Source organism: Eretmochelys imbricata, chromosome 10 (assembly GCF_965152235.1).
Source record: "Eretmochelys imbricata isolate rEreImb1 chromosome 10, rEreImb1.hap1, whole genome shotgun sequence".
Lineage (NCBI taxonomy): Eukaryota > Metazoa > Chordata > Testudines > Cheloniidae > Eretmochelys > Eretmochelys imbricata.
In genome coordinates this window covers 84,033,624-84,050,066 of record NC_135581.1, presented here as the reverse complement: position 1 = coordinate 84,050,066, position 16,443 = coordinate 84,033,624, and the positions used below count along the sequence as shown (strand labels likewise).

Sequence of the window (16,443 nt, the reverse complement as noted above, 5' to 3'; positions counted from 1 at the left end):
GGCAGCAAGATGGAGCCCAGAGCGGGGACTTCCCATTCTGCACTCCATGCTGGGATCCTTCCTCCCAGTAGCCTACCATGTTCTGGGCTTCCCTGCTGCCATGGGGCACTGCACCGACGGGAGGGGTTTGCCCCCACCCAGCACATCTCTTCCACAGTCAGGAGGGCTCAGCCCACCTTGGACCACTGGTGACGTCTTAGGACAGGCCATGTAGGTGTCACTCAGCCCTTCCAAGCATTTGACAGAAGCTCGAAGAGACACTGGCCTCCAATGGCCCCTTTGGGCGAAGGCTGCCATAGGGCAGGAGAGCTGCCTGCACAGGCAGCGTTCAAAGGCAGCTGCCGAAGGCTTTCCCGTGGCGCAGGGTCCGCGCCCAAGCCCTTCGTGCGGGAACACTGACGAGGCAGGAGGCTTGCTAGTTGCGTTATAAAACTTTCCCGTAGTAGCCAGGGGAGGAGAGTATCAAACCAGGTAGGGCCCCGTTTGGAAAGGCTCCTGCACCTGAGCTCACACAAGGCCGCGGGGTGAGCTGCGGGCCCAGGGCATGCAGAATTGGGCTAGTGATGTGCCCAGCTAGCCATCCCATGGGTTCCGTCTTCTGCCCAGCCGCAGTCATGCACCGCTCTGCGGCCGTTTACACTGTCACAAACCCCAAGGAGCGCTGCTCAAGCCAGGGGCCAGAGGCCCGCTGGTTTATTCAGCACAGCTTCAGTGGGGTAGTCAAGGGAATTATGCTGATTTAACCCAGCTGTGGATCTGGTGCCTGGAGCCAAGCAAGATGGGGCTCGGGCCAGGTGAGGGAAGGGGAGCAGGATGGGGCCTGCAGTTCCCGGAGCAATGCGCTCCAGCGGCCAGCATGGGGGGTGCAGGGTGATGGGGGCCTGCAGGAACAGCGGTTGTGCTGCCAAAGGACGATGATGGAATCGGTAGGAAATGCATTTTATTTAAGGCTTCCTAGAACGTGGGTGTTACAAACAGTGAGCAAAGGATGGGCTGACAGGCCAGTAGCTGTGCCCTGAGAGGAGAGGAGGCGCTGTGACTGGCTGTTACTGTATTGCCCTGCCCAGCGCCCGGGGGACAGTGTGTCTAATCAGTGGAGCAGGAAAACTGCGGTCTCATGGGTTTATTGAGAAGTGGCAAAGGTTGCATCCAGTGGTGTCAGTCCGGCTGAGCAGGGTCATTGCAATTCTTAATCCCCCCCCCCCCGCCCATCTGGGTGGTTTAGTGCAAAGCACTGTCTGACCAATACTAGCATTGCAAAGGGTCTTGCACAACAGCCTGCGGTATCTGTTGCTGGCAACGTGGGGTGTATTCAGTGTAGTGGTTAAGTCAGGGCCCCTCTCCTGGGACAGTGGCAGGCCTGATCCATGGGGCTCCTGCTTTGTGTTCTGAAGAAATACCAGGACTTTAGCCCAGGAGGCTTTGCTGTCTGAGCAGAGTAGGGCATCCCCACGGGCTGTGCTAGGGAAGGGTCCTCCGGACTGTTCCACGAGGGGAGGTTGGGGCTCGGCAGCTCGAGATTCACAGAGCGCAGGGCAGAAGGGACCAGTGTGATCCCGCAGGCTGCCCCGTGTATAGCACAGGCCAGAGACCTGCCTCAGGAGCAGACCTTGGAGCAAAACCTCCCATCTTGATTTAAAAATGGCCTGTGATGGAGCCTGCACCACACTCCTTGGGAAACCGTTCCAAGGCTAACTCCCTCAATGCCTGATTTGCCCTTCTGGTTTCCGTCATGTTCCCAAAGGTCCCACGTCAGGGCTTCCGCCAATCCCTGCAGCAGCCAGGGCGGGACTCTCCTGTGCACTCCAACGCACAATACTGGGTGTGTGTTTGGTTTCTAACTTGCCTTTCTCTGAATGGGGCCTGATCTATCGACTGCATGGAGCATCAGAGACAGCCATGCTAGGAGATAGGTGATGGGACAGGAAGGTCCACAGCTCTGGGGTGGCCGCGAGCGCTCCTTCCCCCAGGTGCTGGGCTGGCTGGTTTGTGGTCAGCTGCTCAGGATGTAACTGATCACCATGTGTGGGGTCAGGAAGGGATTTTCCCAGGGTCAGATTGGCAGTGACCCTGGGGGGTTTTCACCTCCCTCTGCTGCGTGTGGGTGGGGGTCACTTGCCAGGATTATCTGGGCATATTCATTTGTTTCCCACCCACTGCAGGTGCCTTGGGCATTGGTGCACCGCAGTCCTGCCTGTTCTCTGCCGTGGCACGTAACAGCCCAGTCTCCCGTGGGCTGTAACACGTTGGTCTCATTTCGGGTGTGGGGCTAGCATGCGGTGCTGGTGGCAAGTGCTATACAGGAGGTCAGGCTAGGTGATCGAATGGCCTCTTCTGGCCTTAACCTCTCTGACTCTCTGGGACCACATGATCCCTTTTAGCACAAACAAACCTGGAGGGAGCCAAGAGTTACCAATTTCTGCCACTTTTATTGAGCTGAATTTGGTGCTTCTCTGTAAAGTCCAGCTCCTGGAGTCCTGTGATTATGGGAGAATTTCAGGTTCCATTAAAAAAATGAGTAAGGTTTACAGCCTCTCCGGTTGGCAGCAGGAGCCACAGCTCACGTAGTGTGCTATGGGCAAGTTCCTGGCATTCTGGCGACCCTGGGCTGAGGGGGCTTCCTGACAATAAGCAGATGTTTGGGCACACCATAGGGGTGAGTGGGGTTGCTCTGACTCTTACCTCGGTCGTGGCCCCGGTTTGCAGCTCAGTGAACTACTGCAGTTCAGGCTGTCTGTACACCAGGGCACGTCTGGTGCCCCTTTGTGACACACCCCCCCACGCTGGCCTGGGACTCTGCTCTGTGCTGGGAGCAGGTGGCCCTAAGTGGCTCGGGGGTAGATATTCCGGCTGCATGTTGTGGTTACACCTCGCAGTGAAGATGCAACAGGGTTACAAATGAGAGTCAAACCAATGCAACGAATTACAGTGACACCGGTGCTAATGCTCCCTGTCCTAAGTCACAGCTCAGCTGCACAGAGAGCCCCAACCCCTGCACACCCATTGCTTCCCGGAGCCCTCTGAGGCAGCCAGAGAGAGGGTGTTGGCTATTAACAGCTTTCACTCCATTAGAGCCGCTGCTTAGGTGACTGTCCCGTGAATCCCTGTATACTCCCTGTCCAGCGGCCCCACTCACAGTCCCTCGGCAGCACTCCACTGTGTGACCCATGAGCTCCCCCAATACCGCCTCGCCACCCCACCCCACCCCACCCCACCCTCTGGCACAGGACCGACTCTGGCTTCCTAGGTGCTGACCGCCCCAGGGGTGGCTCTTGTCTCCGTAAAGAAGCTCTTGAGCAGCATCACTTGGCTGACGCTGACCACGAGGAGGAGGATGGTCTCTCCCACAGACCAGTAGGAGACGTGGTTGTTCAGCTCTTCAGCCCGGATCCGGTCCTGAGCCTCCCGCAGCCGGTAATGAGTCTGGGAGTCGATCACCGTATTTAAAGCTTCGTGAATGGTGACACAAGCAGATTCCATCTGGGGAAACAAACACACCCCCCTTTGTACCTGCATCACTACACACAGCTGGGCCCAGCTGGGACAATCCACACATCTGCGGCTAGTGGCTGTATTCTGATGAGGGAGTAAAATGCCATCCTCCCACGTCAGAGGGAGGCAGAGGCTTCACGGGCCAGCACCGTGCCATGCAAGACTGAACAGGACTGCACAGGAGGGGCAGAGGAGCGAGTCTTTGGCTAAAGACCGTCCTATTTCTACATGCAGGCCCAAGTTTTCAAAAGTGGTCTCTGATTTTGGGTGCCCAACCTGGGGCCTGCGTTTGGAGGTGCTTCGCACCCAGAGCTCTCCAGCTGGAGTCAGTGGGAGCTGCGGGTGCTGATCAGGCCCAGCTGTGTGGGGCTGAGAAATGGAGGTAGCCCAAAGCCAAAGCCACTCTTGACAGTATAGGCGTGTGTGTGTGTACGTACATGGCTCACAATGCCTCTCTCTCTCCTTGGCGATAAGCCCAAGCCAACACGTGGACCCAAAGACCTCTGGCCCGGCCCCCAGCTCAGGGAAAATTCTGATCTGGATCTGAATTGTGTGGACTGGGCCTGTCCTCTACCTGAGACTCTGGTACATTTCCTTTTTCTAAGCCAGCTGCATTCTTCCCGTCTGCTGGAACAGGCATTGCATTGCCCTGCACACAGTACCGTTACCCTGTGGCTGGAAGTTCTGCTTTTAGCTGAGTCCTAACGTGTGCACACGACCAGGACACCCCCGGGCCTGACAGTTTCTTTCTCAACCCCGGCCATGCTTTACCGGCATCTAACCTCAGAAGGCCTGCACTGTTCTACCACACGAGAGAGTGACGCAATTGCCCCACTCCTACGCAACGGACACGAGCAGGAACCCGACAGACCTGTGTCAAGGCGGTGACCCTGTGGCTCATGTCTGGGAGAATCGGGGGCTCGTCTCCAACTTGAAAGTCAAAGTAGACGGTTTTGTGTGAAAAAGTGGAGAACTCGTTGCTGAAGCAAAACGTGTAGACGCCTGCGGCTTCGGCGCGATGGGAAAAGCTGTCGTACTGCTTCTTCGCTTCTTTGTAAAGGGTCTTGCCATTGGGATCTTCCACGTAGCAGTCCACATCGTAATGCCCCCCTGTAATCACCTATTGAAACAAAGCATGTCTGCCATGGCGGGGGAATTCCCCTCCTGTTCACCCCTGGCTGGGCCTGTCTCCAGAGATCTCCAGGCCCAGCATGGCACTCCCTGTATCTCACTCAGGCCCGGGGGCCTCTGACTCCAGCCCCCGGTTTTGTGTCATGCCTTTTCTGTATTTGCAAACCTGTCCCGAGCTGGTGCTGGAGCTGGCCCTGGAGCTGGACTGGAAGGATCACCCTGAATCCCTGGAGCTGGGGGAGATTTTGTAGCTTTTAGAAATATTCCAATAGCCCTTGCCTGGCTTGGCAGCTCTGAGCTGAGAAGTGTGTTCTTCAAAGGGATCCCGATTCTTTACACAGAGCTCTGCGGCCCGTGTTGAAATAAAGGCTGGGATGCTCATTATTTAAAGTATGGTCCGGCCCAGGGACCTTTTCTTTATCCGGCATTTCAGCGACCCGGGAATGCTCTCAACAGCAGCCTTAAATCCCCCCGTTTTGAGGCAGGGTGGCCAGTGGCGGTTGCGTGGGAGGGAAGCTCGGCTCTAGTCCGGACCTGGCTGCCTGGCGAGTGCCCCTGATCTCTGGCACCGGGCCGCTCCCGCCCCTGCGGGCCAGGGCCGGGCCGTGTGCGGCGCACACCCGCTGCTGGGCCGCGTGAAAGGCCCGAGGAGTTTAATGGGGGCTCTCGGGATTTGTTCCCTTCCCGGTCACCAGCCGGAGCTGGCCGCCGGCAGGAGCCCCGGACCGGCAGGGAGGACACGAGGCTGCCCCAGACTGGGCAGGGACACCCGGCGCGGGCCGACCCGGGGCTGCAACAGCCCGGTGCCGGCGGGAGGAGCCAGGCAGCGGGTCCCCGCGGCCGGGCCGGGCCGGAGCCGAGCCGCTCTCCCTGGTGCTGCAGGCTCCGGCCCCGGCCCCTGGCGCGGGGCCCCGGGAGGGAGGCGCCAGCCGGGGGCTCTGGGCGCAGCCGGGCCGGCGGTACCTGGCCCGGGGAGAGCCCGGCCGTGGCTGGGGCTTCTCCGCAGCGGAGCCCGGTCCCTCTGCGGGGACCCCGAGCCGCCCCGCCCCTGGCTCCGACCGCGGCGCCCCCAGCCAGGGCCAGCCGGAGCGCGGTGTTCGGGTTCGGTGCCTCGTACGGGCCGAGCGGGGCCCCCCGCCCCCCAGAGCCGGGCCGAGCGGGGCCCCCCGGTACCCCCCGCCCCCTCCCCAGCCGGGCCGAGCGGGGCCCCCCGGCACCCCCCGCCCCCTCCCCAGCCGGGCCGAGCGGGGCCCCCCGGCACCCCCCAGCCGGGCCGAGCGGGGCCCCCCGTCCCCCCCCCCCAGCCGGGCCAGCGGGGCCCCCCGGCACCCCCCGCCCCCTCCCCAGCCGGGCCGAGCGGGGCCCCCCGGCACCCCCCAGCCGGGCCGAGCGGGGCCCCCCGTCCCCCCCCCAGCCGGGCCAGCGGGGCCCCCGTACCTGGAAGTCCAGCGTGAACTTGAGGCCGCGCTGCAGCCGCTGGTGGAAGCACTGCCGGGCGCTGTCGGGCAGCTCGAAGGTGAGCTCGGCGCCCCCGGCCCGGCCCGCCTGCAGCAGCCAGAGCAGCCAGCACAGCGCCCGCCCGCCCATCGCCGCCGCCGGCCGAGACGTGGCAGCCGAGCCGGGCGGAGAGCGCCGCTTCCGGGCCGCCCAGCGCGCAGCCGTGCGCCCTGGGGCCGGGGCTGGGGGGGCTCAGCGGCCGCCGAGGGGGCCCCGGGCGGGGCGGGGGCTGGAGAGGGCAGGAGCTGGGGGTCCCGGCGGGGGCTGCGCAGGGTGAGCCCGGAGTGAGGGTGTCAAGGGGTCCCCGGGAGATGCTCTGGAACGGCTCCCCATGAAGCCAGGCAGGACTCTGGGGGAGTCTCCTCTCTGGGAGCAGCCTGTCTGCAGGACACACAGCTCCCCCGGCTCCACCTTCCTGGGTCTGACCTCGGAGCATTCAGCCTCCTCTGCCCCTCTGTGCGCTTCCCACAGCCAGTCCACCCAGGCGGGGTCCTCGGGAAGCCAGAGGGTCCTGCCCCCCAACTCTGCAGTCAGACGGGACTCTGAGCCAGCCAGGAAAACAGAAGGTTTATTAGACGACAGGAACATGGTCTAACACAGAGTTTGTAGGTGCAGAGAACAGGACCCCTCAGCTGGTTCCATTTTGGGGGGACGGTGAGCCAGACAACCACGTCTGCCCTTCACTCCATGTCCCCAGCCAGCCCCAAACTGAAACTCTCTCCAGCCCCTCCTCCTCTGGGCTTTGTCCCTTTCCCGGGCCAGGAGGTCACTGGATTCCTTTGTTCTCCAACCCTTTAGCTCTCACCTTGCAGGGGGGAAGGGCCCAGGCCATCAGTTGCCAGGAAACAGGGTGTCGGCCATTCTCTATGTCCAGACCCCTGCACACACCTGCCCTCTAGGGCTCTGCAATGATCATACACCCTTACCCCACCACCTAGATACTTAAGAACTGCCTAGGGGAAACTGAGGCACCCCACACTATTCAGAGGAAACATTGAGAACAGTCCCACTTCGTCACAGAGGGACTGTGGGAGCCTGAGTCCCAGGGAATCCATCAGAACCACGTTACCCCAACCTGCCCAGCCCCCCCCCCATGCACCCTCTAAGAGGCAGTGGGGTCGGATCACTCCCCGGTGGAAAATCCAGTGGGAATTCCCCTGGTAGCCTTTCTGAGGAAGCCTCCACTTTCCAGCAGGGCCGGATCCCTGCCTAGCACCGCTCTCCAGCCCCAAGGGGCCCAACCGGACATGGGGCATGCGGGCGCTTCTCTGGAAACTGTCCACCTCTGACTGGAATAGCTCATGCCCCAGTGGGGCAAAGGCCAGGCACCAGTGAGTAGCCAGAACCGAAAGGGAGCCCCACAAGTTTCATTCTCCCAGAGGCTGGGCTGCCACGCGGCAGCTCCCGCTTGGCCGGCCCCAGGGGATGCTGGCACACCTTGCTGTTTGTCCTGGGGGCCTGCTGCCCTTTGCAGCCCGGCGATGGCAGGACACTGGAGCAAATGTGATCTGCCAGAGGAGTGAATGGGCCTCTGGATGACTCCCCCTGCATGGAAATGTTGCCCTCCTTCACTGCGAGGGGGGGGTGAGGTGGGCTGCTGGGAATTCCTGAGCAGCCGAAGGGCAGACCCCAGTGGAGGGTCTCTGCCCTGGAATGGGAACGGGGTTAGAATCTGTAACTGGACCCAGGTAGCCCATGGCTGCCTTTGGGCTAAAGGAAACCATCTGCTCAGTTTGAACCCTAGTAGAGGGGCAAGGAACCAAACCGATGAGACAAGCCACAGCCCTCACCCGGCACCATGGACCCGCCCGTTTTAGGAAGGGGATGTCTCCACTCCCTTCCCTTAGGGCCGCAGGCCTGAGCCAAGCCCCCGGGAAGTCAGAGGAAGACTCCCATCGACTTGGCTTGGCTTTGGATCGGGCCTTCAGGCTGGTGGGCCTGGCCCAGCAGCGACCTAGTGGGTATTGCAACAGCAGAGCTATTCACCTGCTTGCCCTTCGCTCACTCGCCCCAGTGCTATGGGAAAAGCTGGGGCTTCACAGTCTCAGGGGCGTTTGCTGATCCTGTGCGGCTCGGTCAGCTGGGTGCCAGGGGGATGGGGCGCGTGGGGAGGGAAGAGCCCCCGGTTGGGCAGGAAGGGGCCCTGGGGACTGGGCAGGTGGTGCTTGGCCTTGGGAGTGAGCACTGAGCCAACCTGCCAGCGCGGTGCTAGGGGAGCGGGGCCTGTCGCAGCTCCAGTGTCAGAAAGAGGAGCACAAAACTTGATGCCAATTTTGCAGCCAACTCTAGATGGAAGCACCAGGGTGTAAAACCAGGGATCTGGCTGCCTGTGGTCAGAAGTGGTCCCCTGCTACCTTCACAGGAGAGGAAGCGTTAGGAGTGTTAGTTACAAATTACAGTGTGGCTAATATACTCTGAAAACAGAATTTGCCCTGGGTTACTCTAAAGCCCACCTAATGTTTCAGTTTGGTACAAAATTCTCCTTTGCAGGCTTGGGACCTTAACTTCCCAGCTGTCCTGCAGGATGAGTTCCACTGAATAACGCTGGGCTGATTTCCTGTGGGTGGGTGGGAAGGTGCCCGCTGCCCACCAGTGGCTAACTGGCCCTACAGGCTGCCACGTTATTGACTTGAACTGGGACTGTATAGAACATGGTTGCAACCAAGGTCCTGTAGTGGCACCAAATCTTGTATAAAGGGGGTCAAATAAGGTGTCTAAGACAAGGTGTCTAAGGTTGGCTGGTTATGATTATGCTATCTCTATGCATGTATCATTTTGGTATTTAAAGATAAAGTATTGTCTCTGTACTGTCTGTAGCTCAAACTTGTGCTATGCTTCTGGGTGACACCCCAGACAAGTTGGTGTCAGCTCTGCCTAGCCTGCTGGATGGCCCATTAAGGACCATCGGCTACACACCTGACCCATTGAGAGAAGGCAGACACGTCTGGGGACTCAGCCAAGCATGCAGGGACCTGCCTAGGGACAGAACTTTGAGGTTTTTCCAGGCCATGGGATGGGCAGCTTGTCCGTGGGACAAAGAAAGCAGAGACCACATGACAAGAGACTACACAAAGCTGCTGCAGCTCCTCCATGTGGTCTTCAATCCTGCTTCCTACCTCTGGAGGGACTTTGCTACAATTGGAAGCTCTACACAAAGGACTGAAGGACCCACCCCAGCTGGGCATGTTCTCCCGAGACCTGATTTGAACCTGCAGCTTATTCCATCACTGCTACAAGCCTGAACCAAGAACTTTGCCATTACTGTTTGTCATTGATTCCATTTCACCAATCCTAGCTCTCATCGTTATCTGTTTCCTTTTATGAATAAACCTTTAGATTTTAGATTCTAAACGATTGGCAGCAGCGTGATTTGTGGGTAAGATCTGATTTGTATATTGACCTGGGTTTGGGGCTTGGTCCTTTGGGATTGAGAGAACCTCTTTTCTTTCTTTATATTTGTCATAAATATAAAGGGAAGTGTAAACACCTTTAAAATCCCTCCTGGCCAGAGGAAAAACCCTTTCACCTGTAAAGGGTTAAGAAGCTTGGATAACCTCGCTGGCACCTGACCACAATGACCAATGAGGAGACAAGATACTTTCAAAAGCTGGAAGGGGGAGAAACAAAGGCTCTCTCTGTCTGTGTGATGCTTTTGCTGGGGACAGAACAGGAAGGGAGTCTTAGAACTTAGTAAGTAATCTAGCTAGATATGCATTAGATTCTGATTTCTTTAAATGGCTTGTTAGGATATAGATATTCAGGCCTGTCTGCAAAGGCCTGTACTTTAAGACTTCAGGTGTATTCTTATCACTTGGCTAGTCCTAGAGGTATAAAAGAGAGAATCAAAATCACTGTCTGCCGGTGTAAGAGCCTTCTCTCACTGTGACAGTCTGAGGCCCTGTTCTTAGGCTAAGGCCTCTGGCTAAGCAGCAGAGGCAGCCATAAGCTGGGAAGTGACCGGTCACATCCTCACATTCCGAACTAGTTACATTGAAATAAGGTGCTATTGGGGTGTTAGGAATACAATCCTGTCCTGATAATGCCTGTCACCTCCAGAGAAAGGGAAGTGCCTAGAAGATGTAAAAGGAAACTTAGTTTGCTAGCATCCTGCCTGGCAAGAACTCACTTATCAATAGCTGGGATGTGAAATCCTCACTTCTGTATTGTTTTGTCATTATATGTTTCCACGGTATGCATCTGATGAAGTGAGCTGTAGCTCACGAAAGCTCATGCTCAAATAAATTGGTTAGTCTCTAAGGTGCCACAAGTACTCCTTTACTTTTTGTCATTATAGTTCCCACTCTGCTATTGTTTGTCTGTATAATCTCTGTCTGATTCTGTGATTGTTTCTGTCTGCTGTATAATTAATTTTGCTGGGTGTAAACTAATTAAGGTGGTGGAATATAATTGGTTAATAATCATGTTACAATATGTTAGGATTGGTTAGTTAAATTTCAGGAAAATGTCTGCAGTCAATCAGGAAGTGAGTGGGTGGGTGTGGGGAGGTCAGAAATGGGAATGGGGGTGGGGAAAATGGAATCATGTTTTGCTAAGGGGGGTGGAATGGGAACAGGGACACGGGTGTAAGGCTCTCTGGTATCAGAGCTGGGAAGGGGAACACTAAGGAAGGAAACTGGAATCACGCTTGCTGGAAGTTCACCCCAATAAACATCGAATTGTTTGCACCTTTGGACTTTGGGTATTGTTGCTCTCTGTTCATGCGAGAAGGACCAGGGAAGGAAGCGGGTGAAGGAATAAGCCCTCTAACATGGCTGATAAAATAAGTTGTGCTGAATGGAATGGATATTCCTGTTTTTGTGTCTTTTTGTAACTTAAGGTTTTGCCTAGAGGGTTTCTCTATGTTTTGAATCTGATTATCCTGTAAGGTACTTACCATCCTGATTTTTACAGAGGTGATTCTGTTACTTCAATTAAAATTCTTCTTTTAAGAACCTGATTGCTGCTTCTTTGTTCTTAAGATCCAAGGGTTTGGGTCTGTGTTCACCTATGCAAATTGGTGAGGATTTTTATCAAGCCTTCCCCAGGAAAGGGGGTGTAGGGTTTGGGGAGGATTTTTGGGGGAAAGACGTTTCCAAGCGGGCTCTTTCCTGGTTATATATCTGTTAGATGCTTGGTGGTGGCAGCAATCAAGTCCAAGGGCAAAAGGTAAAATAGTTTGCACCTTGGGGAAGTTTTAACCTAAGCTGGTAAAAATAAGCTTAGGGGGTTTTCATGCAGGTCCCCACCTCTGTACCCTAGAGTTCAGAGTGCGGAAGGAACCTTGACAGGGGTATTGGTTTTCATCACCATTTGTCCCCGTAACGAGTGGCACTGGTGGGGATACTGGGAAACTGGAGTGTCTAAGGGAACTGCTTGTGCGACTTGTGGTTAGCCAGTGGGGTGAGACCAAAGTCCTCTCTGTCTGTCTGTCTGGTTTGCCTTGGTGTGCACAGAAACCCCAGCCTTGGGCTGTCACTGCCCGGCTTGAAGCGATTTGTCCTGAATTGGCACTCTCCCGCCAGGACCAGCGTCATTACACAGGCACATTTCGTTGATAACCTCGGGGGAGGAGTGGTGCAGTTCAGAGGAATGTTATCCTGGTTATTAATAGGACAGGTAATAAAGTCTAAACTATCCCACCGTATCTTCAAACATCTTTGTCTGCACAGGCACACTTGAAAATGTAACAAACAATATCACAGTATGTTACGCTAAAGGAGAACGTGGCATATTTCCAATCCAATGTACATTGCGCAGGAAGCTCAAAACATGCCCCCTGCGTTCTGCAGGGCACCATTGTCCTAAATCAGTTGTGAAGGACGTTCACCGTCAGGAAAAAAAAAAAGATTGTAGTATCGAGGAATGACCAGAAGTGGTGAACTGTAGGCTTGAAATCCTCAATCTAAAATATATTTCAACAGACACTTCATTACAACAGGGAGAATATGCCTCAAGTTCCATAGAGAAGACACTTGACTTACACTAAGTATAAACCTTAAGGCTCTAAAAATGTAAGCTCACCTTCGATCTAAAGAGGGTATTGAAATCTGAAATGCACGTTGAAAGAATGTTCTTGTGCAGTTTAAAGCACAGCTCAAGGCTGCTTTGGGCAGGAACCTTGGAAGGTTTTGCAACAGCCTAGAGAACAGCTAGTGCACTGGGGAAGGTACGAGCATCCTCGGGAGAGCTGCAAGAGGGGACTAAATGAAGCGCGTAATTTGGCTGGCCGGGGCAATGACACAAGGACGCAGTGCCCTAGGTCGCAGTGAGGTACGTGCCAGGTACGGCTGGGCTGGGCTGGCAGCGGGAGTCAGGATATTGAGGCATTCATGAGCTAAGCCTGTGGCCGTTCTCGGTTGGGGTAAACTTGTGACACGTGTTTAAGGGAGATGAACAATCCAAACCGTGGGCGCCAGGGTTAGAAGGAGATTTCCCCTCCAGCAGAGGTTCTGGCTGAGTGGGGTTTAGCTGAGCACCTACATGCCAAACCAGTCCACTCGCCTACCCATATCCACCCCCGTACCAGATGGGGAGAAACACTTCTGGGAGTGGGGGAGTGCAGAGCGCTGAGATGGGGTTAGCTGCCCCAGGCCTTGCTGTCCTGACAAAGCAGCTGCAGTCGGTCTCTATTTAGGCCCCAATCCTGTAATGGGATGCCCGTGCAGAGCCGGCAGCTGAATGGGGGCCCAGGGTCCTCTGACACCCTGCAGGCTGCACGGACCCTACCGCATACAGCTATGTACCCACGTTCGCTCACTCCAGACGAAGGCTAGGAATAGGCCGTGTGGACAGCTCGCTGGGGCACTCATTTTGTAGGGCTGTCCCTGGCTGCCCCTCCCCCTACATCACTACAGCTCCAGCCCCAATCTGCACTAGCTCAGGTCTGTCCCTGCCACCCTCCCAGCTCAGCTTTTGGGCTGGGGGCAAGGGCTTCCCCTATGAAGATCCCAGCCTTGGCTTCTGGTGCAGGGAAGGTAACTGCCAAACCAATGTGACGCCAATCCCAGCCCCCACTCTGGAAGTGGATGGGGGGGGTGGCTAGATCAGTAAAACGCCCCGATCCTTGGCTGCAGGTGTAGAATGCACAGTGCAGCTCAGAGGGGTGTTGGCTCAAGGCATCTTTACCCTCCCACAGGCCTGGACTGGCCTTAAACAGGCTGGTCCCACATCATGAGTTAGAGCAGCCTGAAGGCTGTGCCAATTTGTGCTGCTGCCAGTGGCCCGAAGGGCCTGTTGTGGCAGCTGTGCTCAGGAGGGAGAGATCAGGAGCTGCTGTGCTGTCACCAGAGGGTCCCCCTATGCTGGGCTGAATGGGCTTGGGGCTCCTTTGTGCCCCAGGTGCAGCCGCAGTGAAGCCAAGAGTGAGGGCCTTGCCCATGTCACCATGGATGCAGCGGGTGGGGGCTGACCCTGCAGCCCCTCACTCACCACCTGCAGCTGGCCGGGAACCCAGCGAGGGGCTCCCCCACAGCCTCTCGAGGAGGGGGGGGGCTATGTGCTGTTGGGGGGGCCCTTTGGGGGCTGGGGTCAGATGGCCATGGGGTAGAACTCCTCTGAGCCTCCCTGATTGGAACAGAGCCAGTAGCAGCATGTGACTTAAATGGCCAAGCACCTCCCAGGAGCAGAGCACGGGGCTGAATTCCCCACGAGCCCTTGGCCCGAGACATGGGCCCTGCTCTGCTCCACACTCCGGGTCCCCTCCCCCGAGAAAAGACCTGGCCGAGTCCCCGCCCTTCCCACGGGCTAGAGATGGGGAATGCTGCCCGCCTTCCCTGCCAGGCAGCGCAGTGCCCACAGCAGAGCATCTCGCCAAGCAATGGGGGGCCTGGCAGCCTCAGTGGCTGATTTCCCCCCTGGTGCAGTCCTGTTGCTTGCACTGGAGTGTCACCAGGAGCGGATCTGCTCCATTCTCCGGCCTGTTAAAGTGCTAAGATTTCTTGGAAGTCCTGTCCCTTCTCCGGCTCAGGGCAGGTGTCAATACATTCAGCGGGTCAGGGGTGCTGGGCTCTTCCTCCCCCTGGCAGCAGGAAGCCCTGCTCTGTTTCTGGTAGGCACTTGAGAAGTACACCAGCCCCACGGGCACTGGCAGTCCCAGGACTGTTTCCATGGGGGTAGGAAAGACTAGAGATCAAGGACAGAGAATTGGAGAATGAATGAATGGGGATCATGTTCTTTTGTGTGTCTCACACTCTAGGTTCCTCTACGACCAACTCTTCACCAGATCCGTCCTGCGGAACAAGCCCAGACCTGGGGCACTCGCGGAGAAACATTTTTAGTACTTGGTGCTGATTCCCCCCGTTTGTGCCTGGTGGTGTCTCCACAGCTGGGCAACGAGATTGTAAAATGCTCCTGGCTTGGCCCCGGTGCCAGACCTCTGCAAGGTGCAAGGCTGTGGGGATCTGACCCCTGCCCTGCCCCTCCTGGAGCGGGGGGTGTCAGCCACAGGGATACCCCTGTGTGGAGCACAAGAGAGCAGGGACCTTGTGCGTGTTTATGGAAAATCCGTTGAAATACAAACTACTGGGCCACTATTTCCTCAAAATTGGAGAGTTGTTTGATCTGCTCAACCTGCATCGAGTGTCTTCGAAGCAGCTTCTTCTTGGTTCGCAAGTCACCCGTTCTCGGTGAACTCGGAGCAGCGGGCACTATGGGTTTGAAGCCCCCAGCGAGCGGGGAAGACGGTTTGCTGTAAGAGCCGATGTTGGGAATTGGCGGGTTGGGGTTTACATTCAAAGGAGGCAAATACCCTGGTCGGGTATGAGAAATGTGATCGAGCAGGAGTGTCCCAGAGCCACGTCTTTCCAGCAAATTGGGTGGCCTGCGGCGACTGGTGCCGGGAGACGTGCTGGACATGCTGTCCAGGGATTCCCAGGAGCTGTTGGACTTAGCCAAATGGGAACTAGTGAGCTGTTTTCTCTCCAAAGGCACCTTCCCCGCGTCGGCCAGAATGGAGCTGGAGTCACAGTAGAGCTGTGAATCCGAATCGTAATGCGCAGTGCCCAGCCTTCTCCGAGGCAGGGTGTCTTTGCAGGCTGCGGAGCCCGAGCCGGTGGAGCTGACGTTCTCTGGCTCAGCAGGGACAGCGCCCCTCCTGGCTACGCACTGAGGAAGGGCCTGAGTTTTGTCATAGGATGGTTTCCTTGATCCCGGCACAGAAGTTGCTGGGATCTTCAGAGCCTGGTCATCCCCCAAAGGGAAGAGGGACAAGTCGCTACCCTTCCTGCTGCCGTTCCTGGGTAAGGAACCCTTTCTGCGGAGCGACAAGTCATTGATGCCCAGGATGATTTCCTCATCTGCACGCACCGTCTTGGCCTCGTCCAGATGGGCAGAGGAGGCGAGAACAGAAGGTGCAACCAAGCCCCAGGGTTCCGATTGCAGCCTCTTCAGCTGCGGCAGACGGGCTCTTCTGGGGTTGCAGAATTTCCTGGTTGGAGAGCAGGGCTCGTGAAGGGCCTGGGCCAGCTGGCACCCGCTGGCATGTGCGGGGTGGAAGCGGAAGAAGGGCTCTTCCTTCGCAGCGGCTGAGGCCCTTGAAGTGGGCGCTTTCAATTCGGTCTCCAAAGGCGTCATGCACACGCCCGGGCGCCGCCTCTCCCCTGGCTCTGGCAATGGCGGGACGTTAAGGTATTGTTGGGTGGCCGTGGTACCTGAAGAGGACTTGTCCGTAGTTATAATGATCACCTCCTTCCCCTTAGCTCTGCAGGCTCTCAGGAGATGTTTCAGCACGTCCTGGTCATGTGCGTTGACCGCGTAAACCAGAGCAGAGGCTCCAGAATGATCTTCTAGGCTCGGGTCTGCTCCGTTCTCCAGCAGCAGAGAAATGACCTCTTTCCCAGCTCCTCTGAGGCACGCATGCATCAGGGCTGTTCTGCCGGCTTTGTCCTGGATGTTGGGGTCAGCCCCGTAATCCAGCAGATACTTCACCATCCGGGCTTTGTCTGTACTCTGCTGATCCACGTGTTTAGTGAGGCAGGCCACCATGAGAGCGGTCTCTCCCTTCTCGTTGCTTTCATTAATGTAGGCCCCACCTTCCAGCAAGAGCCTGGCCAGCCGGAGTCTGCCTAGCCACACCGCCTTGAGCAGGGAATTCCCATCCGTCCGCAGCTCCATCATTTCATCCATTGCACCAGCGAGTGTCTATTGGCCGGGAAAGGCAAAGGCAACCGGCACCTGTTAAAGCAACAGAGAAACCAGCCTCAGCACCTGTTCTCAAAGGCCTGGCTCTGTGATCTGGGCTCTTCCCTGGTTCCCCAGGGCATGTCACACTGGCTTCGGGCATCTCCTTTCTAAGGCAGGCAATAAAACCGGCAATGAACTCTCCAC

General features: G+C 56.9%; 2 protein-coding genes across 2 annotated transcripts; both read right to left on the bottom strand.

The window, feature by feature from the left end:
• Positions 1-3,236: 3,236 nt before the first annotated feature.
• TMED3 (transmembrane p24 trafficking protein 3) lies at positions 3,237-6,210 on the bottom strand. Its single transcript, XM_077828567.1, has 3 exons — positions 6,061-6,210; positions 4,364-4,612; positions 3,237-3,480 (listed from the first exon to the last, which is right to left on the bottom strand). The coding sequence occupies exons 1-3, from the start codon at positions 6,208-6,210 to the stop codon at positions 3,244-3,246; spliced, it is 636 nt and encodes a 211-aa protein (XP_077684693.1). The 3' UTR covers positions 3,237-3,243.
• Positions 6,211-14,637: 8,427 nt separating this feature from the next.
• On the bottom strand, positions 14,638-16,242 carry ANKRD34C (ankyrin repeat domain 34C). The gene has a single exon (XM_077829096.1). It carries the CDS (start codon positions 16,240-16,242, stop codon positions 14,638-14,640), a length of 1,605 nt encoding a protein of 534 aa, XP_077685222.1.
• Positions 16,243-16,443: the final 201 nt, after the last annotated feature.

What these genes read in the sequence shown, in the direction of transcription:
- TMED3 (XM_077828567.1), bottom strand. Translation starts at nt 6,210, where the DNA reads ATGGGCGGGCGGGCGCTGTGCTGGCTGCTCTGGCTGCTGCAGGCGGGC. An exon ending in AGTTCACGCTGGACTTCCAG is followed by an intron (nt 4,613 to 6,060) that starts GTACGGGGGCCC and finishes TTGTTTCAATAG; the next exon opens with GTGATTACAGGGGGGCATTA. An exon ending in GGGTCACCGCCTTGACACAG is followed by an intron (nt 3,481 to 4,363) that starts GTCTGTCGGGTT and finishes TTGTTTCCCCAG; the next exon opens with ATGGAATCTGCTTGTGTCAC.
- ANKRD34C (XM_077829096.1), bottom strand. Translation starts at nt 16,242, where the DNA reads ATGGATGAAATGATGGAGCTGCGGACGGATGGGAATTCCCTGCTCAAG.